The sequence below is a fragment of the Oryza glaberrima genome, chromosome 2 (assembly GCF_000147395.1).
Source record: "Oryza glaberrima chromosome 2, OglaRS2, whole genome shotgun sequence".
NCBI lineage: Eukaryota > Viridiplantae > Streptophyta > Magnoliopsida > Poales > Poaceae > Oryza > Oryza glaberrima.
In genome coordinates, this window is record NC_068327.1 from 27,440,749 (window position 1) to 27,465,321 (window position 24,573).

A 24,573-nucleotide genomic window follows, 5' to 3' on the forward strand; every position below is an offset into this window, starting at 1 on the left:
GGTCTAATCAAACAGTCATTCCTATATTTTCCCGTGTTTTGCAATCCTCTGTTTTACACTTGCATTCCTACCAAAATCCTGTGTTTTTCCTATTCCTCCGTTTTTCAATCCCGCGATTCAAAGGGGCCCTTAGAGTGTGGATGGTAAGGGGCTTTATCAAACTTGATGTAGCAAGAACACACCTGACCTAAGACTCGATACTCTTGACTAACCCGATCCTGATCGCCTTCATGAGCACAAAATAAATGCCTATGATGTGCCCATCGAGTACCTAATTTCCAATGAGTTTTTATTGGGTATTCCAAACCATTAATAGTATATCCATGCTCACATAATTAAACCAAACTGACATTTGACCACAAGCTAGCAAATATTAAGTCATCAACATTCCAAACCAAAGAATGCAATTTACAACATTCTAAATAAGAGTTCCCAAATCAGCATTAAACACAAGACGGAAACACATATATCTGGTCAGAGCAAGGATTATCCATGGGCATAAACAATACCCATGATTGCCCGTCAGGATCTGTCATACCCAAGGTTAGAAAGCTACTCCGTTTACCCATTTAGGTTCGATTTGAATCGTAGAAATGAAAAAAAACATAGAAATAGAAAAAATATAGGATTCTGACATGAATGTAAGTATAAAACAGAGAATTTGCAAAACACAGGAAATATATAGAAATGATCGTTTGATTGGATCGTATGAAAAACAATGAAATCGGATGAGAGAGATAGACTCAAAGGAAATTTTTGAAGAGCTTTGAGTTCTTGCCAAGTTTCCTCTAAAATCTCTATAGTATTGTCCATTACATAGAAATTTTAAATGATTAGATAAGATTCAATTCTTCGATTTAAAGGTATTCATATAATTTTTCTTTAGTATTAAAATTCTCCAAAATTTATATGTTTTTCTTCCAAATTAAATGGACCTTACGATTGTTTCCATAACTTTGAGACAAGTTGCTATATGTGTTTGCTCTAATGAAACAGCAAACCCTACAATTAGGCGAGTTGGGATCATTCTGACTTTTCAGCCCATCCTCCCTTCTGACAGCTCGATTACGCAACGAAGAAGAGCCCACTCAGCTTTCTGATCATTTTTTTTGCCTGTTCTACTGGATGCAGGCCGAGAGAGAGAGAGAGAGAGAGAGAGAGAGAGACCTGGTGCCACTGAACGAAGCACAGCTATAGTTTTGCTGCTCTAGCTCTCCCTCTCTCTACCGCTTGCATAGTTTCATTGCCTGGCTGTCTGGGTGGCCGCACATCCCACCACTGTTGCTGTGCCTAAACCTTATCTTTTCCCCATATAACCAGCTCACACCGCTAGCGAGAAAGAAACATACGCATCCCACCAACGCGACGAGCTCAGAATCTCAGAAGTCAGCAGCAGCAAAGAGGCGATAAGTAGCCGCGGCTCACCGTTCGTTGCCCAAAACCACCCAAAAGCGTAGCGACACACGAGAAGCCACCAGCCAACGTAGTACGCGCCGAGAGCTGAGGCCATCCACGACACACGACCATGAGCACACTAGTAGACGCGCTGTGCGCTCCCTGCAGCGACACCGCGCTCATCTACGACACCTTCAACGCCTCCGCCGCCGCGAGCTTCCTCTTCGACAATGCCGCCGCCTTCTGCGACGCTGACATCCTCGGCGCCACGGCGACAGGGGAGAAGGAGGCGACGTCGTCGGCCGCGGCCGCGGCCGCGGACGCCGCCCCGCCGAGGAAGAAGCGGCGGCGGCGCGCGAAGAGCTGCAAGTCGCGGGAGGAGACGGAGACCCAGCGGATGACGCACATCGCCGTGGAGCGCAACCGCCGGCGCCAGATGAACGAGTACCTCGCCGTCCTCCGGTCGCTCATGCCGGAGCCCTACGTCCAGAGGGTACGTCGTACTACGCGCGCCGGCACACGTCTCTCTCGCCCTCTCTGTTTTGGTTTTTTTTTAGCAAACCGACATCGCTTCGTGTCAAGTGTTTCTACCCTCTTTTGTTCTGTATATCTGCGTTGCTCCCATTTGTCAAAGAGCAAGAAAGCGATGTCGGAGCAACCGGCGAGGAGAACGGCAATGAGAGAATGTTTGGCCGAAAGAGACTCCCCCGCCATGGCGCCATTGTCCGCCATTACTCATGGCGTATCTTCTCTTTACTGCTCAATCTCTTTTCATGAACAGAAGCATCCATTCTTTGCACAGAAACCTTCTGCCCATTAATGTGTCTCCCCTATCATTAATTCACTCGTACACATAGAGAGTTGCCTGGATGGGCCTGTCATGTCAAATTTAATGCGTTCTTGATCATTTTTAAATGTTGTGTAGGGCGACCAGGCGTCCATTGTGGGAGGCGCAATCGAGTTCGTGAAGGAGCTCGAGCAGCAGCTGCAGTCGCTTGAGGCGCAGAAGCGAACGCTGCTCCCTCACCACAAGGCGAGATGCGACGACGCAACGCCGATGCATAACGCCAGCGGCAGCAACGTCGGGGCCGGCGGCTGCATGGAGCCCACGACGACAACGAGCAACTGCAGCAGCAGCGTCACCGAGGACGCGCCGTCCGCCGACGCGCCCCCGTTCGCGCAGTTCTTCGCGTACCCGCAGTACGTGTGGTGCCACTCGCCGCGCGACTCCACCACCACCACCACCGCGGCGTCTGCGTCGGCGTCGGCTTCGGCGTCGTCGTCGTCGCCGGCCACGGTGGCGGCGGCGCTCCAGTCCGAGCACCGCTCCGGGTTGGCCGACATCGAGGTGAGCCTGGTCGAGACGCACGCCAGCGTCCGTGTCATGTCACCGCGGCGGCCAGGGCAGCTGCTCAAGATGATCGCCGGCCTGCAGGCCCTCCGGCTCACCGTGCTGCACCTCAACGTCACCACGCTGGACTCCCTTGTGCTCTACACCCTCAGCGTCAAGGTACGCCTACGCCTATCGCCTGCGTCTGCAGCCGTGCACTGATTTCAGTTCTTTTTTCAACAAAAGTGCCTCAATTTTCGGCCACTGCATTTCACACGCATTTCGCGCTGAAACGCGCACCGATGCAGTAGCTAGCCAGGTGCTCAAACCGAGCGATACCACCAGCACAAACGTTTGTGCGTGTCTCCATGCATGGTTTGGGAATCATGAGGTCACTTCAACCGAGTTAATTAATCGGAGTAATCTGGGACGATTATTAGAGACGGTGTTTGATTGGTATAGCGTCTGAAAAGAAAACGTGTCAGATATTCTCCTGCCTGCACTGCACAGCACAGGCATAGGTCATCGCATCAAGGACGCAGTCGTGCAGGCCCCCAAACAGTATAATGAACAGAAACAAGAGATGAACAGAGATGGAGATCGCTTCACCCATCGGCTTTCGATCAAGCATCATTGTTCGAGACGCAAAAAAATTTCTCAGAATTTGATCGAATCCGATGGACCTGACTAGGAGCCTGAGTGCCTGGCCACCTGAGTCCTTTCCTGCTTCCCCTTCTCGCTTGTTGTTCGCTTTTGACCGGATACTCCGTAGGAGTATTTCAGTAGGAGTAGGCAGGTCGGGCCCCTGCAGCCAAAGGACTTGTCAAGTCCAAACGGTGAGTAGCGCACAGTACTACTAGTGGTCTGGTAGTCCTAGTAAGCACTGGCCTAAGCTGTGCGTAGTGTGACGCTTCACGAAAAAGCTACTGCATCAGTCAGTCCAGATTGTGTAAGAAAAACGCTGCCACGGAGAATCCTTTCTGCTGAGCTGAGCCATGCTATAGATTTCGACTGGCATAGAGAACTGAGCAGAAAAGGCTATAGCTACAGTAGGCACAAGTATAGCGCTGGTGTTCAGCCATGACAGTGTGTGACAGTTTCCCGATGGAATCTGTGTGCGAGTAGTGCTAATCTACGGCATTTTTTTTGCGACTAGTGGCAGATTCCTTCGCTCCCTAACCGGCCATTGCACATGCACGCAATCTCATTAGTTCTCGTCTAATCCTAATCTTGTCTTTGCGTGGCCGTGTGCTGCACAGGTGGAGGAAGGATGCAGCCTGACGACGGTGGACGACATCGCGGCGGCGGTGCACCACGTGCTCTGCATCGTCGACGCGGAGGCGGCCGCCTCGGAGCATCTCCTCGCGGCGGGGCAACTGACCACGACGGCGACGGCCGCGGCGGTGGCGAAGAGAGAACTCGCGACGTACATGTACTGAGCCGCTCCAAGTGCCTTACATGTCGTCGTTTGTGTGGTCGCGTGTACTGTATGCCGCGCTCCCGTTTTTCTCCCCTTTTTAGGCTCGTCACGTTTTTGCTGTGTAGTGGCCCGGCAGGTTAGATCTAGTTCTAGTTGTACTAGTAGATGCAAAATGCTATGTGTCCAGTAGTCCCAGCCTCTCGACGAGGGCGTACTTGTCTGTTTCTCGTTCTGAAAACAGAATGTTGTATTGCTGTACCTGTACGGTATCCTGCCTGGCCTTTCTGTAATAAGAGCGACTAGCGAGTAGCGACATTGGAAGGAACAGTTCGAGATTCGTATTATCCGAACCGGGCCTTATGAGGTTACTGGCTTACAATGGGCCATGTGAGTTACCACTGCTTCATGGCAAGGGCGGGCTTTAGCCTACTCAAAGTCCATCAACCGTGTGATTTGCTCGATTTGTGGGCCGTGATAAGGCCGAAGGCCAGCTTGCTGGTAAATCTCCAACCAGCCCCGCCGACCACCAGGAGCAAATCAACCCGTTTGACGGTTTGAAAAGTGGTCTACGCTGATATGGCATGTTGATTTGGTCCACCTGCGATGAATGAACTTTGTATGATTATATTTGTAGTACCACATCTATATCTATACCTAATATAAATATTCGGATTTTTCCTGTCGTCACATCCTTTTCACCAGCGATTTTTCGTCCCGCGTTATCCGATTTCTTCCCACCCGCGTTATCTGATTTCTTCCCACCGCACACAAGTATCACGCACAAAAAATACCCCACACCGATTCCTACTTCAATTTGCCACATTAAGCCCACAAGCCCAAATTAAGATAGATGAGGCACTTCAATATTTAAGATTGGAAACAGTAAAATTAGAGAAAAAAAATAAACGAAATTGAAGGGGAAAAAAAGCCTAAAGTAAACAACAAAATCAAAATTGAAATCCAATAAAACACGCATGGATTCCCAGCTGATTCGTCTCAAATTCACCTCATCGGGCAGCCAATTCATCACAAATTCAATCACAAGAAAAGAGTAAATAAAATAAAAGAGAGGGAAAAAAAGATCAAACCCAATAAACCACCCACAGATTCGCAGCCGATTCATCACAGACTCGCCTTGTCGGGCAACCGATTCATCACAGATTCAATCACAACAAAGGGGAAAATCAAAATCAAAAAGAGGAAAAAACTGCCCAAAAAAAAGGAGGGGATGGTGGAGCCTCAGCGAGCCCACCACCGCCACCCGCGACCGCTCTCGTCGCCGTCGTGTTCACCGCTGCAGCACCCGCTCCAACCGCCGCCTGATCCTTTGCCGGCCCAACACTGGAAGAGGGGGATGGAGAGGAGGTCGTCGCCGCTGCCGGCGAAGGGGGCCGCCGCCACAAGGAGAGGTGGACGGGGTTGAGGTGGTGGCCGGCCGGAGCGCCCCCCCCCCCCCCCCCCCCCCCCCGGATTCGCCCACCATCTTCATCTCCACCGCCCGCTCAGGCTCGGAGAGAAGCGCCCGCAGCGGCAGCAGTAGAGGAGGTCGTCGCACGGGGGGAGGTGAGTGCCTAAGTGGAGCGTCGAAGCGGATCGAGGAGGGGCGAGCTTGGGAGGGGAGGAGAACGGACAGACTGAGGGAGAGGGGGAAGAGAACATACCGGTTGCTCTGTGGGTGGATACGTGGATTAGGAGGATGCTGCTCTGGTGGATGGATAAGGACGACGGGTTGCAAAGCACTGTAGCAAAAGTATTGCACCTTAAAATAATATTCAGGGTAATGTATGGAGTATGGAGAACGCTCTAGCGATTGATCGATCTGGACCATTGATGAAAATGCATGCAGGTTGTGTTTAGTTTTCTTTAAACTTCTAAAAATTCTGTCACATCAAATATTTGATACATGTATAGAGCATTAAATGTGAATGAAAAAACCAATTGCACATTTTGCATGTAAATTGCGAGACTAATCTTTTGAGGCTAATTACGTCATGATTTGATAATGTGGTGTTATAGTAAACATTTGCTATAATAACGGATTAATTAGGCTTAATAGATTCGTCTCGCAGTTTACAGGCGGAATCTGTAATTTGTTTTGTTATTAATCTACGTTTGATACTTCAAATGTGTGTCCGTATACTTAGATTGTTTTTTAAAAGGAACAGAAACACGGCCGCAGTCGTTAGGAGCAGTTGCAATTAGAGTTGCACCCAATCTGAATCCTCGCTTAAGCTGCATATTGCAGCTGTTAGGCATTCACAGTGCACAGATGTCGCGTTCTGTCCCAAGCAACAACGTTGAAGATTCATCGCCACGCACACGCCCGTTGTTCCCAACTGAAAACCACGGAGCCAAATGAAGCTACACGTTCTTTGTTAGAATTTGGCAGGCGTGGGGCGAAGCACGGGGCAAGCGACGCATTGGGAGGGGGCGTGGCCCCGCGCGACGTCCCCACACCCGTGCAACGGCGGAAGCGGCAGCATAGGGAGAAGAAGAGAAGATGGTACGGTGGTGGCCTAGGGCGGAGAAGGGAAGATGTTGGCGGTGGAGGAAGAGGCGGCGACAGATCCAGCACCTAACCTCATTGTCATCGTCGTTCCGTGCTGCCTCGAAGCGTAGCAGTGACAACTCAGCCATGTCGCCAGAACTCCCGTTGCGCCGTCTGTCATGGACGCACCGCCGAGCCCTGCCGCTCCCCGTTCACGCGCCGTCCGCCGGTCGGAGGAGGAGGAGAGGTGGACTCTCCACTCCACTCGCCGTTGGTCGAAGGAGAGGTGGACTCCTGGGCAGCGCTTGGGCCACGCCGCTAGAGCTCCGCTCCGCTCGTTGCCGGTTGGAGGAGGAGAGGTGGATTCCTGTTGCCACTTGGGCTGCTCTATGCTGCTCACCGTCTGTCGTAGGAGAAGGAGGAGAGATGGAGCCCCGCCCACCACCGATGCTGCTTAGGCCGCGTTGCCGCCGCTCCGCTCCGCTTGGCCATCTCCCTTCCACTCGCCTTGCTTTCTCATGTGAGTCGACATATGATTTTGGAAACCAGATCGCACGCTTGCAACACGAGAGTTGACAGCTTAAGAAAGCACGCGTCACCACTATGAGATTGAGTAAATATGCAAAAGTAATCTTATCTGTCATGATTATCATTAGTTTTATGATAAACTTACCTATTTTAAATATAGATTTTTTTTGTTAATCATACAAATTTATGTCCATCTATTCTTACGTGAAAGTAACCTAATGCATTCACGGTTTGTTCCTCCCATGGTACAATCGTTACGCTAGCGTGTTAGGAACATCGTTCATATCATACACGTACACGTGGAATAATTGTCCAAACAAAAAGAAAACCGTTGTGATTATTATTGTCATATTAGACCGCTTAAAAAATCATTCAGTTAAACATTATCCAACGCGGCATTACCCGGTGCAACGCACGGGCATTTTGCTAGTGTGTGTGTATAAATATATATATATACACTAATATAAAAAGGAGGAGTTTTGCCTTCCAATCCTACCGGTGAAATCAAATCCAACGACCCGTGGTCATCTACCTTACAATCCAATGGCTCAGATCACTCCCCAACGTCCCACGCGGCCACGCAACGATCCCCTTTTAGTTTCTGCGCTCTCTCCCTCTGAATCCCCTGATCCCCCGATCCCATCCCCTTCCCCTTGGGAACCCTAGCCTCTTCCTCTCAAGCGCCGCCGCAGTCGTGTTGCCTCCCGATCATTCGCCGCCAGATCACCGTCTTTGCTGTCCTCTTAGGTGCAGCCGCTGCGCACACCCACGGTGCGCACTTCCTTTCCCCGGTTCCCCAGCCCAGTGCTGTTCCCCTCCCTTCACCGTGCAAAACCCTAAGCGCCGCCACCACAAGCAGGTACCGTTGCCGCCAGGAGATCGCCCTCATGTCACCTCGCTTCGCCAGATCATCGACGCACCGCCTCGCCGTACCGGTCCGGCGTCGACTCCGCACACGCTTCAGGTCTACCACGATAACTCTTTCTAGGTAGTCCCATCATATTGAAGGTAGTACCATTATGAACTTTCTCATGCCATGGCTAACTATCGGCCTATCATTGTAGCATTATATATATCTATATGTGTTGGTGTCCACTTACAATTTCATGCCTCTTTGATAATCTTGGTAATTTTCTGGTCATATCTCCACCTGTGCAAAATTTCCAAATCCTGATGGTCAATTGGTTACCATGCACTATATATGAATCGATATGGAATGATGCATGCTTTATTGTTGCAGTTAATTTCAACAGAGTAAAACGGAAGGAGCGATGGATTCTCTACGCCTTGCAAGTGCAATATGAAATGCTGGGGATACGACATTTCAGATTCATGCTTCAAGTGATCACCATATGCTGATAAGCTGAGAGTATGCTCAAATGCTCAGCAAGACCTTCTCTTAGAGGTAATTCAATCATGGATACTTTCTATTTTTCTCTGCAAGTTCACTTGCAATATATTAGTAAGAAAATTATATATATTGCAAAGTATAGGAGCCATTGTCATTTTTGTTATATATGGCTTCCATCACCCCCATTGATTACTGGCCAAGACATGGTATATGTTTTTTCCATGTAGATTGAGAGGGAAAATATATTGTGACTCATGATGTTTTAAGGTCCGAATTAACATTTCAAATTATACTGTGGCTTCTGACTCTGTAGATCAAAATTATTGCAGTTGCATTATGCCATTAGATGATTTCAGAAATTCCTGAACATTGCATAATTCACTCAATTGACTTAACATTGCCTCTGCTTTAGCTTGTCCATGCCATGCTTTGTTTGGTTAGTTCCAAAGATATATTTGCTATTGATCAGAATCAAAATAAAACTCACAAAGTTTAGAGCTTGTGTGATATATGGGAGTCCTCTGTTTATATCTCTTGAGTGTTCACTCTGATATAATCATGCAAATTGGAGGGTATGTGTGTAAGCGCCAGTTTGATTATTGTATTTACCCAAAAATAATGATTGTTGTATATTTGCATATTAGGTTGTGCAATGCATACTCTTTGAGATGTTGCACTGCAACTGCACAAATCTTGATCTTTTTTTGTGCCTGTATTTTCACCAGGTTTCACTTGATGAGGAAATGAGTTTATAGATGTGTAGAGAATCTGAAAAAGATATCTGGGAAGAGATGGTAGGTGCATTTCAGACAATGGCAAGGAGCCAAGGAGGTAATTTCTGTTGTGCGTTATGAATTAGAATTAGCGATCTAATCTGTACTGCACGTTTTCCATTTCTTGATGAGAATGTGATCAAAACGACTTTATTGGAAATACCAGGTTCAGAGGTTGCTTAACTTGATGAACCTATTGGAAAGGGTGACAAAGATTTCGACAGGTTTTTACTTGTTTTGAGCTTAATCCATATGGGAACTGTTACAGTAAACTGAAATTCACATGTAAACCATTGACATGACAGTGAAACCACTGGCCATTTTGCTGGTATAGTGATATTAGGGCCATACATGAATTATAGTTCAGTCTTTTTTTATAAACTTTGGTGATGAAGTTCAGATCTCTTCCTGTTACTGTATTGAAGCTGCAATCATTTCAAAAATTTCGGAACTCAATTCTTTTTCTGATGGTAGCAGTATACATGTCATTTTGCTGGTTTTTTTTTCTTTTTTTCTTTTTTGCTTTAAGGGGATCAGGGCAGGACAGAAAGAACACTATGACCATGTCCCCATGGCCCATGTCCATGTACGCATCAAGCTCCCAAGTGATAATCTAATTGCCTGCTCTGATCCTAGGCGCCGGCGGAATCAACCTTGACCCATCAATGATGGTCATCCCCCATTGACGATCACATGGTCCACAGAGATCATGGTGTCTTGGACACCACCATTATTTCTGACGGTTTAAGCTTTGTCTCCACAATTTTTTATCTCTGTTTTTGCTTCTGATGGTTTATACTTCAGAGTTTGGAACTGAATGCTCATACTCTAGATGAATTGGTCATGTACTTGAAATTTTGCACATTTGGTACTGAATCTGCACTCAAAGTGGGTTTCTTGATTTGGTTAGGTACATTGTATAAGCTAGGTTCGCATTTTGTACAATTGATTAAATAATATGGTTTGTCTATTTGCGTAGCTTCACGCTATTCTGTCTGTAAATCTACAGAGCAATATATTTGATTGAATTTAGCTTAGCCTTTTCGTGCATTGCACGTGCATTGTTACTGGCCATCCATGGAATTAAATGTGTTGTAGAAACTGGCAAGTGTCAATTCAGAGTGACCATTTAGGATTCCATGGTGTGCATGCTTTCTTGTGGCATACTGGTCTTAGGAGTTCAAATAGAGTTTTAGTGCATAGATTAAAGTGAGATAAAAGTTTATGCCTGAATATATAATTTGGTCATCTTAATTCATTTTCAGGAATGTTAATATGTATTTATGTTTCCTTTTTTCTCAAAAAATAAAACCCACCGCAGAGAATGTATGGAGCATAAATATGTTCTTTCTAACAGAAGTTTTGAGTACTTAATTTTGTGCAGCTTTCTTAAACTAGCTAGCCCTAGAATGATCCTGTTTGTTGAATTGGCTGTAAAGATGGAGGGTATCTAGGTAAAACCGTAAAAGATAGACAATTTATCAAATGCATCGTCTACTCTGATTGTATATTCGTAAACTATTGTCCTTTCTAGGGAGTAATTTGGGTAAATTCAGCTGAGGGAATAGGAAAATTCTCCTTTTCCTTCAAATTATTGTGTTTTACGGCAATGAGAAAATAAGATCAATTGTTATTCTCCTGTAAGAAATTAATTTGTTCTTCTGTAAGAAAAGAATGCTCTGATAGTTATTCTCTTTACTACTTACTGTATCACTTCTGGCTGACAATCATTTAAATTTAGATCACAAATGTTTGTTTACGGAAGTAGCAGCAGTGCAATGTATGAATTTTAGGTGGCAATTTCGTACCTTTTGCGAATATTTTTTTTTTACCTTTGCTGGTCAGAAAATTGTAATTGAACACAAGGTTTTTATAGATATCACTGACCAAATTGTCATCTTAGGATAACCTATAAAATTTTGTTCTCCATTCGTAATTGTTTGTTAGTTATATATTATCAACATGTGTCTTGCACGTGCATGATAACTAGTACTTCGATAATATATCACATTTTCAATTAATTTTTTACTTTTCAAACAAATACGAGCCATTAGACGTAAAATTAAATAGTGCCAACAGTCAATATTAAAAGGCAACCAAGTTTGGATGAAGAAAGTTATTAAAAGCAAAGGTTACTGCTAAATCTCCGTATTGGCAAAGAAGGGCTGTGATTCGTGAGAGACTGATAGATAAAGACAACAAACATGCAGTGATATGTGCAGAGCATCTGGAATAGGAGTGAAATTTACTCCACCAAGAATCTTTGGAGTTTTTCAAGAACAAGAATCAAACCTAGATGACCATGCAAATTCATCCAGCAAACTTTTTCCTTGCGGTTCATCCAGGTTTAAGTTTTATACTTGATGTGAATGCTTGTATTTATGGATAACTTTTTTAGTGGTAGGCGATGTACCCATTTACAACGAGTTGTCTGATGATTTCGTTTATCTCAAGATATATCGAATCAGCTTTTCGGAAGTACTTGTATATGTAGGGTTTGCGTGTGTATTCATATGAGTGAGCGTGTGCGTATTAATTATGAACACTTGCATGTATGCTGCGTTTCGAAAAAAAAAAACAATCACACTCTGGAAAACCATTAATTTATTTATTTTCCGCTGTCGGGAGCTCCTCACCGTGACAGCGTGACGCCGTGACCTGAGCGAGCTCCTCCTTTATCTGTGTGCGCCTGACCACTCTTCGAGCACCTGCGAACAAGGCGCCTACCAGTCAAACACTGTTCAACTTGGCGCACTGATTGTTCATGATTGATGCAGTGATCCGGGCAGTGCGTATTGACAGGCAAAGAACGTGCTCCCAGATAAAGAATTCATGTCTACCAATATGATGCAAAATAGTCCAGCAGTCAGTCGATGACATACTATATTGAATTGCTTAGTTTTATACTCCATTTCAGTTCCGAGGTGAAGAAGATGACAACTCCGATCAGATCTATCCCAGAACATTGCTTGGTCGTTTTACTTGCAAGTGACTCAACGAATGCATCGTGCGGGGCATTTTATTAGGCTCCGGGTTCCGGAATTTTCGATAACGACGAGGCAATCAAATGTATAGTAATCCCTTCGTCCCAAGCAATTTAGAACTGGATGCAATATATATTAATACAACGAATTTAGTTATAGCCACTGTCTATATTTATTGTATTGGGATAGATGTGTGTAAATTCGTTGTGTTTTATCTAGTTCTAGGTTTAGGTTATTATGTATTGCGACGGAGTACTTTGTAAGATAAAGTCGCAACGCAGAGAGGAGTTCATGATTCGGTAGAGAAACCTGCACCGCTGCACGCACCACGGCACCAACCAATCAACCATGGTCGGCTGCGTCCACACCTCGAGTCCCCGACTACCAGCCAGCGTCAACGATTTTCTAAACTATTCGCAAGAAGCTGGATCACTTTGCAAAACATTGTATCGCAAAAAAGGGTCTTTATGGGAACGTGATCCTAAAAGGGGTCTTTATGGAAAAATACGGAGTAAAAATACTTAAAACAGGGATGTTTCTGCAAAAGTTCCATTATATGGGCCGTGTAGCACTGAGAAAGGATGGGCTTTTCTTGGGCTTAATGGGCTGCACATACTTCCACCGAGACCGACTCGGTTTCCTCTTCGCGTCTCCTTCCTCACCGGCGACCATGGCCGCCGTCGCTGCCACCGGCACACCGCGATGGAGCTCCTCCTCTTCTTCGTTCAATGCATTTGCGTCAAGGTCAGTAGCATCCCCTCCCATTCCCTTGAACCCTTGTCTTCTCCTCGACCTTCAAGTCGCGTAGCGCCGTAACCAGTAACCACCCCTCCTCTTTGCTCCAATCCAGGATCCCACCGCCATCAGAGACCTGCGCTCTTGTAATCCTGTCCCTCTTGGGTCTCCAACCCGCTCACCTATCTCCGCCACCACGCTCCAGTACTGAGGTATAAGTTCCAATCCCCCAAACTTGCAAGAAAAAACTGAATCCGGATTGCTTTTGCTTGCACATTGCGATTTGGAGAGCGAACAAGTTATGCCATATGTTCAATTTAAATTGGATGCATCATTCTATATGGTTACAAACTTGCTACGAGTTGGCAGATCGAATGCATGATGGAAGCTTATGATTAAATCTAGAAACTTGCACGCACCAACCACCCTTCAATAGAAGGATTTACCCTCTTTCTAGAAAAGTGGACAACATCGCGTAAATTCCACATCACAACACTATAAACAAAGGGCCTTGTTGTCCAGATACATATGGATAAGTAAGTGCCAGCTCTAACCCCAAACATGTACACATTTCTAAGCATCAATGCACTAAACAAAGGGCTTTGATGTCAACTTTGAATGAGCCAGAACTGCCCAAAGAAAACCTGCATCCTGCCAATACAGCAGCATATGGAGGTCATTTGGAGCTTAGGAGTACAGAAAAACATCAGAAGCCTGTGAGCCTGTGACTAATGAGATCACTGGGTTGAGTATACGTTTCATGGATAGACAGTTGCTCATCTAGCTAGTACTGCATCAACCTAACCAAACTGCAGTCTGACATATGAAAAACGCATGTTATTTGAAAACCACAACTGCAGTCTGACATATGAAAAACGCATGTTATTTGAAGACCAGGACGGGCACTCAAATTGTTGTACGTAATAGAAACCTGTATGATTGGGATGTGTTACCAATGTCTATACAGCTGGCATTCTGAGTAGGATGTCACTGGTCACCTAAACTGTGCAAACATCTGAAGAGCCTGAGATGAGATCTGGGCATGGATCAAGCTGAATTGGCCACGGTTCTCATTCAATCCCCAAATTGTGCCACAATGACACCTAGGAAGATAAAATGGTAGACGCAAAAGCACACAAAAATGGAGGTGGAAAAAGAACTGAAAGTGTCACACTTCTCACTTGGAGAGTCTTTGATCTAGTAATGCCTAACTCACTAATCCAGAGAGGCTGCTCTGGAGCAGATCCCAATTGTATAGAGAGGGGTGGCAACATGGAAGAAAGAAAGAAAAAGGAAAACTTCTCAAACCCTATACAGTTATCTAGTAGAAACATGTAGGAGATCTCACCACTCACCATGCATTGCAGGAGAAGGATTTCTTCAGCATGTGGGCATCACGGGAAGTGATCAAAACAGGATGAAATCCCCATACGCGCAGCGCAGATGCAGCCGGCACATTGATCATTTGATCTCCACCGGAAGAACACACAAAAGTTTCTTGTCATGTTTCCCTGTCAAAAGAACCACCTTGGTTGCCTCACATTGGAAGAACGGAGTCCTTTCCTCTGCCACTCCTGCTGCTGAAGCATGATCTCCCGGCCGGCGCCAATCTCTTCATATTCGCGCCGTCCGGCAATGCCCGGCCACTGCGGCCGCCGCCGTCCTTGCTGTGCTCCCCGTGACACCGTCTTGAGGACCCCGAAGAGCCTGCCAGGAGGCCGCTCTCCCTGGCCACCATCAGCTCGTCTTCCAGGCTCGCCTGCAGGACATCGGCAATGGACATCCGGCCTTCACGGTGCGTGTCTGACAACGACGACGGCGCCCTTGTGGGCGGCATCAAGGCGCCGTCTTCTCTGATCTCAGCTGTGCCATTTGCATCTTCCGACCTCCCCGGACCATCCTTCGCCTCGTGGTTGCGGCCGCCGTTGCCGACGGCGACACCGGTCACCACGTTCTGTGGCTCCTCGCGCACATGCTCCGGGTTGTCAATTGTCAGGACCAGCTCGTGGTTGTCTCTCCTGTCCTCCCGTGGAACGCGGGCCTCCGGCTCCGGCGAGACCATCCCGACGGTGACGAACGCGATGTTGCAGCGGCAGAGCGGGCAGTTGGAGTGGGACTTGAGCCAGGTGTCGATGCACGGGACGTGGAAGGCGTGGCTGCACTTGGGCAGCAGCCGGAGGCTCTCGCCGTCGCGGAACTCGCCGAGGCAGACGGAGCAGTCCGTGCTGTCCACGAAGCCGTCGCCGCGCCTGTACTTGCACACTGTGATCTTGTTGATCAGCGTCTCGTCCATCCCGTCCGACAGCGCGACGCTCCACGGCTCCTGGCTCCTGGAATTGTCTCCGCCGTCGGCGCCGCCGCCGCTGCCGCGGTGAGCGCTGGAGCCAAGGAGTCTGTTCCGGAGGGAGCTGAAGGTGCCGCAGTACTTGGATATGATGGTGTAGTAGCTGACGAGGAGGAAGGCGCTCGCGAGCACCCCGATGATGGCGATGACGAGCGGCGAGAAGGTTGGGCCGGAGGAGTCGTCGGAGCTGGAGCCGGTGATGTCGAAGGCCGGCGGCGGTGGCGGGAAGATGAAGTAGCACCACTGCGGGCAGTACATGCTGCAGAGGCCCTGGGAGCAATCCCTGGTTGGCTCATAGGGCACCCATGTAGGCTGCGAACCGAGATTTGGTGTTGTAGGGGGAGAAGAGGCCATTGCCGCCATGGATACACAAGCACAGCAGCAACACTAGAGGTCGAAAGGGGAGAGTCTAAAGGGATGAAGGTGACAAAGAAGAAATCCCAATAAACAAAGATGAACAAATCTTTACTGCTCAGGCCATACCCAGACTGCCATGTTCTAGCACCGGCAGAGGATCTTCATGAATTTCCGGTCCAATAATTGTGGCAAGAGATGAGAGAAGCAAGAGAAGGTAGGTGGCTCTGCTTGGACTTCAGTACAACCCAGTTCTTTCGTGGCCCTGGGAAATGTGAGATGAGATGGGAAGAGAGCAGCAGCCGTGAAGAATCAGAGATCATGAGATGAGATGCTGCCACACCAGCTGCTGCTACTAAGAGAAACGAGAGCTAATCTCCAAAGCAGAGAGGGAGTGTGCTTGCTTAGAAAGCAAAGCATTTTGGGATAGGAGAGCCTGAATGCTTGATGAGGAGGAGGGAGGTGGCGGTGGTTGGGAATTGGGGCCTTCTTTGCCTTTGGTGCCATTGCCACCACTGCTCCTGCTCTCTCGTCCACTACCCCTTTTCTTTTCATTTCCCTCTGCCGGCGCTGTTATTTCTTTTCCTTTGCCTCGTTTGTCCCCTTTGGAATATAAGAAAATAAAGTGGATGTTTGGCTGGGATAAAGTAATAAAAATATGGAGTGATGCTGGTACAAAAATGCAGTGTGACTGTGTTCCAAAATCCCAAGACTAAACAGTGAAGGGAATAAGACCATTTTGGAAATTGCTTAGATCGTCGAAGAAACCCAGCAACCAACGGTGTGTTTAGTTCTTTGGGTGTAAAGTTTTTGAAGTATACGGACACACATTTGAAGTATTAAACGTAAACTAATAACAAAATAAATTATAGATTCCGCCTGTAAACTGTGACACGAATTTATTAAGTCTAATTAATTCGTCATTAGCAAATGTTTACTGTAGCATCACATTGTCAAATCATGGCGTAATTATGCTCAAAAGATTCGTCTCGCAATTTACATGCAAACTGTGCAATTGTTTTTTTTCCCCACGTTTAATGCCCCATGCATGTGTCCAAACATTTGATGTGACGTTTTTGGCCAAAATTTTTGGGATCTAAACAAGGTCCAAGACTATTTTAGTTCCAAGGTTTTTTTAGTCCATGGTACACTGACGATTTCGTTCAAGTTAGTTGTCCGCTAGTCAAAATGAACCGACTAAAGTGGGAACCCGAGAATACGCTCTCCGTCACGAAAAAACCAACTTCTGAATATGAACTTAGACGGATACTTGTCCAAATTCGTCTTTAGAAGTTACTTTTTTTTTTACGGAGATTTACCTCTTCATATGGCTTGCACAATAATTATTCTACATCATAAGATGACATATAGAGTAATGCTCTACGTCTAGTTTGAATGTCAATGTAGTAAATATTAAGGGGTCGGTCATTAAAAAAAAGTAATTTTCTTGTTCCTGTGAGGTAAAATACATGCGACGAATTATCTAAAATTCCAAGGTTTAGAATTTTCCATTACCTGAGAGAGTATATACGGAGTATATCTTAACATTTTTGTCTCCCAATATCAGTAGGAAAACATTAAATTTAGCTTACTCCCAAGAGTTATTTTCATAAAGGAAAGGTATGAAAGAATGCAGTATGTTTAGTCCTCCTATCAACGACTATATATGCACATTAGCGCATATCTGAGAATCTTGAGTCACTCTCACATCATTCAGCTAAAATTTCTCTGGCTTCAAGTAAGTTAAAAGACAACGGCGGCCGGTCTACCAAACCGGTCACCACTCACCAGCTTCTTTCTTTACATTTACTTCTTCTTAGACACTTAATCCTTCCTTCTGTCAACTCAAGTCATTAATGTCTTTGCACTGGTACAACTACACAATAGCCTGGTCACCTAATCACACTTCCTCTTGAGTACCATATACGACCATCATATACCTTGCTTAATTCAGACAAAGCTCGCGACTATAGATTTTATTTATTTTCTGAGTGCAGTTGATAAAATGGACTGCATTGCTGTAGGTTGTATTGCATTAGCACTAGAGGCAACTGTTTTTACTCTTGGTAGGAATCGAAGTACTTTCAGAATAAGAGAAAGAAAAAAAAAAGAAAAAACCATCGAGATTTTATACTGGAAGGCAGGACAAAGATTCATGAGCATATCAAGTTGGCTTGCGACGAAAAAATAATTTGATCTGATGGACCAGATAGTGAAGGCCGATCTGTTCTAATAGGTGTGATTCCTTTTAGTTTTGGGGCATAAATACGTCGTTGTCGTACAATGGGGTCGGCATTCGGCCATGTGTGACAGCAACAAGGTGTGTGCAGTTGACGATGGGAAAAATAAGTGGGGAACATGCGGTCCAAGGGAGCTCTGCAGTTCCATTCATTTGAAAGGTGAAGACCACCTAATTGCTGTCCTCTTTGTTGGTAAAAATCGGAGGATTACCAAATGACTGTCGGTGTTTTTATACGTACTGGGAATAATATCTTCAGCAACAAACAATATGAATCAAGTGAACTGACAAAGAAAACATATATTCAACTGCATTGGAGAAATTTAAAGGGGAACAGAGTAAATTCATAGCAGGTGGTTTAGGGCTTTAGGCTAATATCATCAAAGGTATTATCATCATGTGGAAACAACGAGTGTACAACTTTGTAGTACCACCTAAAAGTTAATCTGTTGGCTGCTCCTCCGATTCCCTCCATACCCTTTTCTTCTTTGATACCTTTCTACAAGCCGAATTTAGTTCGAAGTTGTCAAGATTTACAGAGATGCCATGTTCTAATGCGGGTGTGAACCATCATGAGACAAAATAACATAATAGAGCAACTTTAACTGAACTGAGGCTCCGACGGAACGAAAGTAGTATCCAAGATTGATGAGTGCTATTTCCTTTATATTTTCTTATAGACGAATTGCGCAAGTAGAATCACATCACAACTTTCCTATCCCCTTTTTGCTATTTCTCTATTTCTTTTCATCTGGATACGTGTAAGAAAGCAGATTAATGGAAGATTTGTTAGAGAAGAAAGATGTAGTTAGAATTTTGGACCACAAGAACATGAGGCATGGGGTCATCCTGTCTTCCTTTTCTAAAAGAATCAGTACCACTCTTACCTTGCTAATTACATAGTACAAGGAAAAAAAAAACACTTGCTGACATGTGGATTTACTGAAAGAAAACGGCAGCAGAGTAGATTAACCTCATGGAATTCATCTTGGTAGCAAAGCTTTTCTGCTTTGCATTAATCTGGTCCACCCTGGCTCATTATAGTTTGAGGGAGCGGCCGCTTTACGTTTTGTACCAGTGAACAGTACTGCAGATTTGGCCTGTTTGCCTGCTCATCTCGCTTAACAACTGCACCACTGAAAGAGCGTTAATGGTTGCAGTGAATGTACTCCTATTTATGGATACGGTCATAGGGATACTATTTAGGGTTTTTCTTCTTTAGATGTCTCCAACAATACTGTACTACGGCCTATGGGCTATGGCCGTGGATGAGGAATACTTCTCTGATCAATTTTGTTTGGGTCTGTATCAAACCAATGCTTCAGTTCCAGTGTTGCTGTCCATAATTCATACCCTGTCCACTGATTATTAAGTACTCTCATTAGCACGAATCTAAATCAAGAAGATATGAATGTAATGATTTAACAGATGATTTCGCTCTTCAATAGCATCTCAAAGTTGTTGGGAACTAATTTATGGCTTCCAAAGAAAGAACAAAAGCACAATCTATGGTACATCTGATCCAAAGAAATTAATACAACTGAACCTTGAGTGATAGACTGTTTTCTTTCAGAAGACGATGGTGTGGACCGATCTCAATGGTTTACAACTTTATATAGGATAGGAAAAAGTACGAATTACCCCCCCCCCCCCCCCCGAACTATCCTGGTCGTCTGAATTACCCCCGAACCACAAAACCGGGTATTCTTCACCCCCAACTATCTAAACCGGATAAATTACCCCCCTCGACCTAATCCGCGGTGGTTTTGGTCTACGTGGTGTACGCGTGGCAGTCCAGTCAGCACTCTAGTCATTAAAAAAATGTGGGACCCACCTATCATCCTCCTCATCCTCTCTTTTCTCTCTCTCTCTCTCTCAAACGGGTCAGGGCAGCGGCAGGGGAGGACGCGGCGGCGGCGTGCGGGCGGTGGCGGAGGATGGCGCACACGGCGGCGGCGGCAGCTGCGACAGGGGCTGCGGCGGGGGATGAGGATGAGGACGACGACGAGGATGGCGCGCACGGCGGTGGCGGCGGGGGATGAGGACGAGGATGGCGACGGAGGAGTGGAGATGACGTTCGGGCGCTGGCTGTGGCGGCCATGGCGGAGAGGCGGAGCGCGGTGAGGACGCAGCGGCGGCGGACGGCGCCGAGGAGGTGGCGGCAGCGGGGGCGGGGGATGAGGAGGTGGCGGCGGCCGCTCGGCGCGGCTCCCCCCCCTCTCTCTCTCTCTCTGTGTGTGGCGCCGCCGCGCTCGCCTCGCCTCTTCCGCCGCCGCTCGCCACCTAGCCGCCGCTCGCGCCCGCCCCCTGCGCCGCCCTTCCTCGCTGCCGCCTCGCCTCCTTCGCCGCCGCGCTCACCTCGCCACCGCCGCCAAATGCAAACGGCGACGCGCTGGCGCACGGGGATGGCGGCACTGGCGCACGGGGATGGCGGCGCGGGGGCATGGGTGTACTCCTTGGCCACGACGCCGACGCCGATGCGGAGGCCGTCTCGGCGAAGCTCCCCTCCATCGTGGCGGCCGACGCGGCGAAGCTCCCCTCCTTCCTTGCCGCCGCCGCCGCTCCGTGTCCCCCCCGCGCCGTCCTTCCTCGCTGCCGCTTCGCCTCCTCCGCCTCCGCGCTCGCCTCGCCGCAGTCGCCACCAGATGCAGACGGCGACGCGCTGGTGCACGGGGATGGCGGCCGGCACGGCGAAGCTCCCCTCCATCGTGGCAGCCGACGCGGCGAAGCTCCCCTCCTTCCTCGCTGCCGCCTCGCCTCATCCGCCGCCGCCGCTCCGTGTCGCCCCCTGCACCGCCCTTCCTCGCTGCTACCTCGCCTTCTCTGTCGCCTGCCACCGTGCGCGTTCAGAGAGAGAGAAAGAGAGGAGAGAGAGAAGAAGAGTGAGAGAGAGAGAGGGGAATAGTGTTATAGGGTATGACAGGTGGGTCCCACATTTTTTAATAACTAAAATGCTGACTGGACTGCCACGCGTACGCCACGTAGACCAAAACCACCGCGGATTGGATCGAGGGGGGTAATTCATCCGGTTTGCAAAGTTGGGAGTAAAGAATGTCCGGTTTTATGGTTCAGGGGTGTATTTCGGACGACCGCGATAGTTTAGGGGGGGTAATTCGTACTTTTTCCTATAGGATATGCCAATAGCATCATGGTACCGTAAGGATGAAAAATAGTGATCGGATCTACGACATGTGGTACAGTTATATCAAAGCTTTGCTGGAAAAGCATGGACGAGGGGCAACTAAAATTCAGACTTTCCTTTGCTTTGATGAGCTGTAAAAGGATGGATCCACTTGCTGGACCTCACTTTACATGATAAAATAAAGCTGGGCACTATGTAAAGAGAGAAATGTGGAGCTACATGGCACATATTATGCCAATGCAGAAACTGCTGGGCTCTTCTAAATTATACACTGTTTGAAAGCCAAATGAGATCATGTAAATGATGTTACCATGTAGCAGAAGACTGGTGGTGAGCGTCAGCTAGGAAATGCAGATGGTTTGTCAGAACATAGACAATAGTAGCATAAAGAGATGTGGCAGTATGCATGAAGCAAAGGTCCAATAATTACAGTGAATTGGTTGTAACTAGAGAAATAGACACTGGACTGGATTCGACGCAAACAAAGGTAAAGCTGCAAAAAGAAGAACACACACACTTGAGTTGGGTTATCCTTTCTTGGGCTTATCGGTGAAGAAACTGAGTTCTGAATATCAGGTTGGCTACATCATTTGCATTCTGCAAGCACGGCAATGTTCCTAGCGCGAATTACGTGTACTTGGGAGTAGTAGTTAACAGTAGTTACATGGGAGCGTTATTTCCACAAGCACTAACTACGAGAAAGTTATTATACCGGCAAATGGAGGCATAAATTTGTTGATAAGTTGATAACAAAGGAGCCTATCCTTCAGCTGTCTAGTAAACATTATCAGGACACGTCAACAATACGCTAGTAGCAAAGCTGAGCAAGTTGTCACCCCGACTACCATACGCTTAAAGTCGTTGGAACAAAAGCTAAAAATAAGTCCTTTAACTATAGAGCATAATCAAGCCACATGGAAGTTGTGCTTCTGGTGAAGCCGGGCATATTCTGCTCTAAGCGACAACGCGAAAGAATACCTCTTTGGATGGCAATATCAAAAGTTGCTCGTTGTAGGACCTCGTGTGTAAGAAAGATAAACGCATGCACGCGTCGCGCAGATTTTGTTGTTTTATTGGTCAGGTGATGCTCGCGCTTGCGCCACATGTTTGGCAGGCAAGTTCAGCGAACTGTCGAATTCTGAAACAATCAGGGCAGCTGCCCGACGGCATCCATGATCCATCCATCTGAACTAATAAATCAGGCACACACCACCAGTGGCCGGAGACCCGGAGTCTCGTCCTCATGCCGGCATCGGAAATGAACGAGGAGAAGCACAAAACTCAGATCGCACCGTGCGTGAAGCCTTGGGAGTTGGGAGTCAGCGGCGCACGGCGCTCGGCGCTCGGCGCTCGGCGCTCCACCCGCAGGAGGAGGCCGTGCGAAGGAGGTTTGCTTCTCGGTGCGCCGTGCACCGCTGCACGGCCACGGAGCGTAAAAAGTGGCGTCCGTGCCGCCGCCCGCTCACGTGCACTCGCGACCCCGCGGGCGGCTGGCGGCTGGCTCTGCTCGGCGTCTTTGCGCCTTGTCATACTAGGCCGAGTGGACCGAGTCCGCCTCCGAGACGCGAGCAGCAAATGGCCCACGGTTTACTCGGGCCCAACCGAGAAATCCTCGGCAAAAATCCTAGGCCGAAAGGAGAGGCCCCGTGAAATCACCAAACCTGTCACCTCAAATCGTCAATCGAAGGAATAAGATCACTGTAGGTTCCTTAATATGTCGTTCAGTCTGATTTTTATCCTCAGTTTGAAAAATGGGATATGATACATCCCTCAACTTACAAAATCATATAAACAAGATCCATCAGCAGTATTGACCATAGTTTTAGCTGATGTGGTTCCTACGTGGTGGCGTCTATGTGGCTCCTTTGACTAGGTCTTCGTTCCACGTGGCATTGACGTAGCGCTTACGCGGCAATTCGATTACGACACACGTGGGACCCACATGTCAGTTACACAAAAAAATGGTGGGGCCTATATGGCCCAACATGTCATCTCCCTACTCCCTCTTCTCTCTATATGAGGACGGAGCAACCATCTCCTCGCAGGCCTCACAGGACTCCCCGCCTCCTCCTGCCTCGCCCCCGTTGCCGGCGGGGGAAAGGAGCGGCGCGCGGCGGGTCGTTGGTGGAGTAGAGGGACGGAGCGGCGGAGGGCCACGATCGGAGCTGAGGGGCAGAGCAGTGGCGGGCTGCAGGTGGCTCTTCTCTTCCCACTGGCCGGTGCCCCGCACCGCTCCGGCCGGAACCGCAACTTCTCTCCCACTTGGCTCTACCGTTCCTCTCCCGCCTTGACGAGGTGGACGACCACGACGACGTCCTTCTCATCCGCTCGCCCCACTCCGCCCGCAGCCCGTCACCACTCTGACCACCCGCTGGCCGCTCCACCCCTCTGCTCTGCTCACGACCCGCCGCCATGCGCCACTCCTTTCCCCGCCGGCGATAGGGGCGAGGCCGGCAAGGAGGTGGCTGATCCACCCGCTTCCGCCCCTCTGCTCCGGGCGTATATAGAGGAGAAGAGGGAGTAGGGAGATGACATGTGGGTCCCACGTGTGTTATTATTTTTTGTAATCGAATTGTCACGTAAGCGCCACTTCAATGCCACGTGGGATGCAGACCTAGTTAAAGGAGCTACATAGACGCCACATCAACTAAAACCATGGTCAACACTGCCGAGGGAATTTGTTCGCATGATTTTGTAAGTTGGGAATGTGTCATATCGGTTTTCCCGAACTAAGGACGAAAATCAAACTAGACGACAAATTGAGGGACCTAGAGTGAACTTATTCTTCAATCGAATGACAGGCCCGTATTTGGGCCGAAAGGAGAGGCCCGGTGACACAACTGCCTGGTTGCCCTACCATAGTCTATTCAGTATTCCGTCTGTCTGCACTCTGCAGGAGTTCATTAAAAAAAAAAGAGCCGCTAATGTTCCATCAAAAAGGACATCTGTTCACGCGGTACTTGAGACATGAATGCATATGGCTAATTGGCCGGCATGCGGCATCAATTCGAAGAGACGCTTTGCAGTTTGAATGGTGAGCACTGAGCACGGTTGGGAAGTGGATGATCAGGAGGATACGAAGCCCTCTTCAAGACGGAACAGAGTACGGTGTTAATGCAGAAACTCTCAGGTCAGCCTGCTCTTTTAGGTACTTACGGAATTGTGCTGGTTCCAGCATCTCTTAGCGCAAACCCGTGATGGTGGTTGATTGATTTCGAGCCTAATTCTGTTATTCTGTGGGGACCTGATTGTTGTGTTTGTCTTTGCCGATATTTGTAGAAGGGAACTTTCTGCAACTTGCATTTTGCAATCCTGGGGCCTTGTTTGGCTTAATCCCCTGTGTAGTTGTCTTTTGTCGAAATCGATGATCAAACGAATCAGAGAAACAAAAGAAAATTCTAAGTTAGACTTGCTGGGTAAAGTCTTTCACTGATTTCCTTGAATGCCTCTTAAAATGCGAGGGTTTGGTTCCAACAAGAAGACCTCTTAG

General features: G+C 47.6%; 2 protein-coding genes and 1 long non-coding RNA gene across 12 annotated transcripts; 2 read left to right on the forward strand and 1 right to left on the reverse strand.

The window, feature by feature from the left end:
• The first annotated feature begins 1,276 nt into the window (after window positions 1-1,276).
• Window positions 1,277-4,738, forward strand: LOC127763919 (transcription factor bHLH96-like). The gene is made up of 3 exons (XM_052288724.1): window positions 1,277-1,888; window positions 2,321-2,905; window positions 3,985-4,738. The coding sequence occupies exons 1-3, from the start codon at window positions 1,526-1,528 to the stop codon at window positions 4,162-4,164; spliced, it is 1,128 nt and encodes a 375-aa protein (XP_052144684.1). The 5' UTR covers window positions 1,277-1,525; the 3' UTR covers window positions 4,165-4,738.
• A 3,028-nt stretch (window positions 4,739-7,766) lies between these two features.
• On the forward strand, window positions 7,767-9,689 carry LOC127764568 (uncharacterized). 10 transcript variants are annotated; one of them, XR_008015911.1, is made up of 6 exons: window positions 7,768-7,932; window positions 8,021-8,125; window positions 8,226-8,287; window positions 8,402-8,566; window positions 9,238-9,343; window positions 9,452-9,689. It is a non-coding gene; the product is annotated as an uncharacterized LOC127764568 (long non-coding RNA). The 10 variants fall into 10 exon arrangements; XR_008015913.1 differs by having other exon boundaries at window positions 7,767-7,932; window positions 8,021-8,149; window positions 8,226-8,566; XR_008015910.1 differs by having other exon boundaries at window positions 7,768-8,149.
• A 4,364-nt stretch (window positions 9,690-14,053) lies between these two features.
• Window positions 14,054-16,241, reverse strand: LOC127764332 (E3 ubiquitin-protein ligase Os04g0590900-like). Its single transcript, XM_052289200.1, has one exon. The coding sequence runs from the start codon at window positions 15,709-15,711 to the stop codon at window positions 14,542-14,544; it is 1,170 nt and encodes a 389-aa protein (XP_052145160.1). The 5' UTR covers window positions 15,712-16,241; the 3' UTR covers window positions 14,054-14,541.
• Window positions 16,242-24,573: the final 8,332 nt, after the last annotated feature.

Excerpts from the sequence above, each read along its gene's own strand:
- LOC127763919 (XM_052288724.1), top strand. The coding sequence starts at position 1,526 with ATGAGCACACTAGTAGACGCGCTGTGCGCTCCCTGCAGCGACACCGCG. Across the intron at positions 1,889-2,320 it reads CGGAGCCCTACGTCCAGAGG|GGCGACCAGGCGTCCATTGT; the intron begins GTACGTCGTACT and ends AATGTTGTGTAG. Across the intron at positions 2,906-3,984 it reads TCTACACCCTCAGCGTCAAG|GTGGAGGAAGGATGCAGCCT; the intron begins GTACGCCTACGC and ends TGTGCTGCACAG.
- LOC127764332 (XM_052289200.1), bottom strand. The coding sequence starts at position 15,711 with ATGGCGGCAATGGCCTCTTCTCCCCCTACAACACCAAATCTCGGTTCG.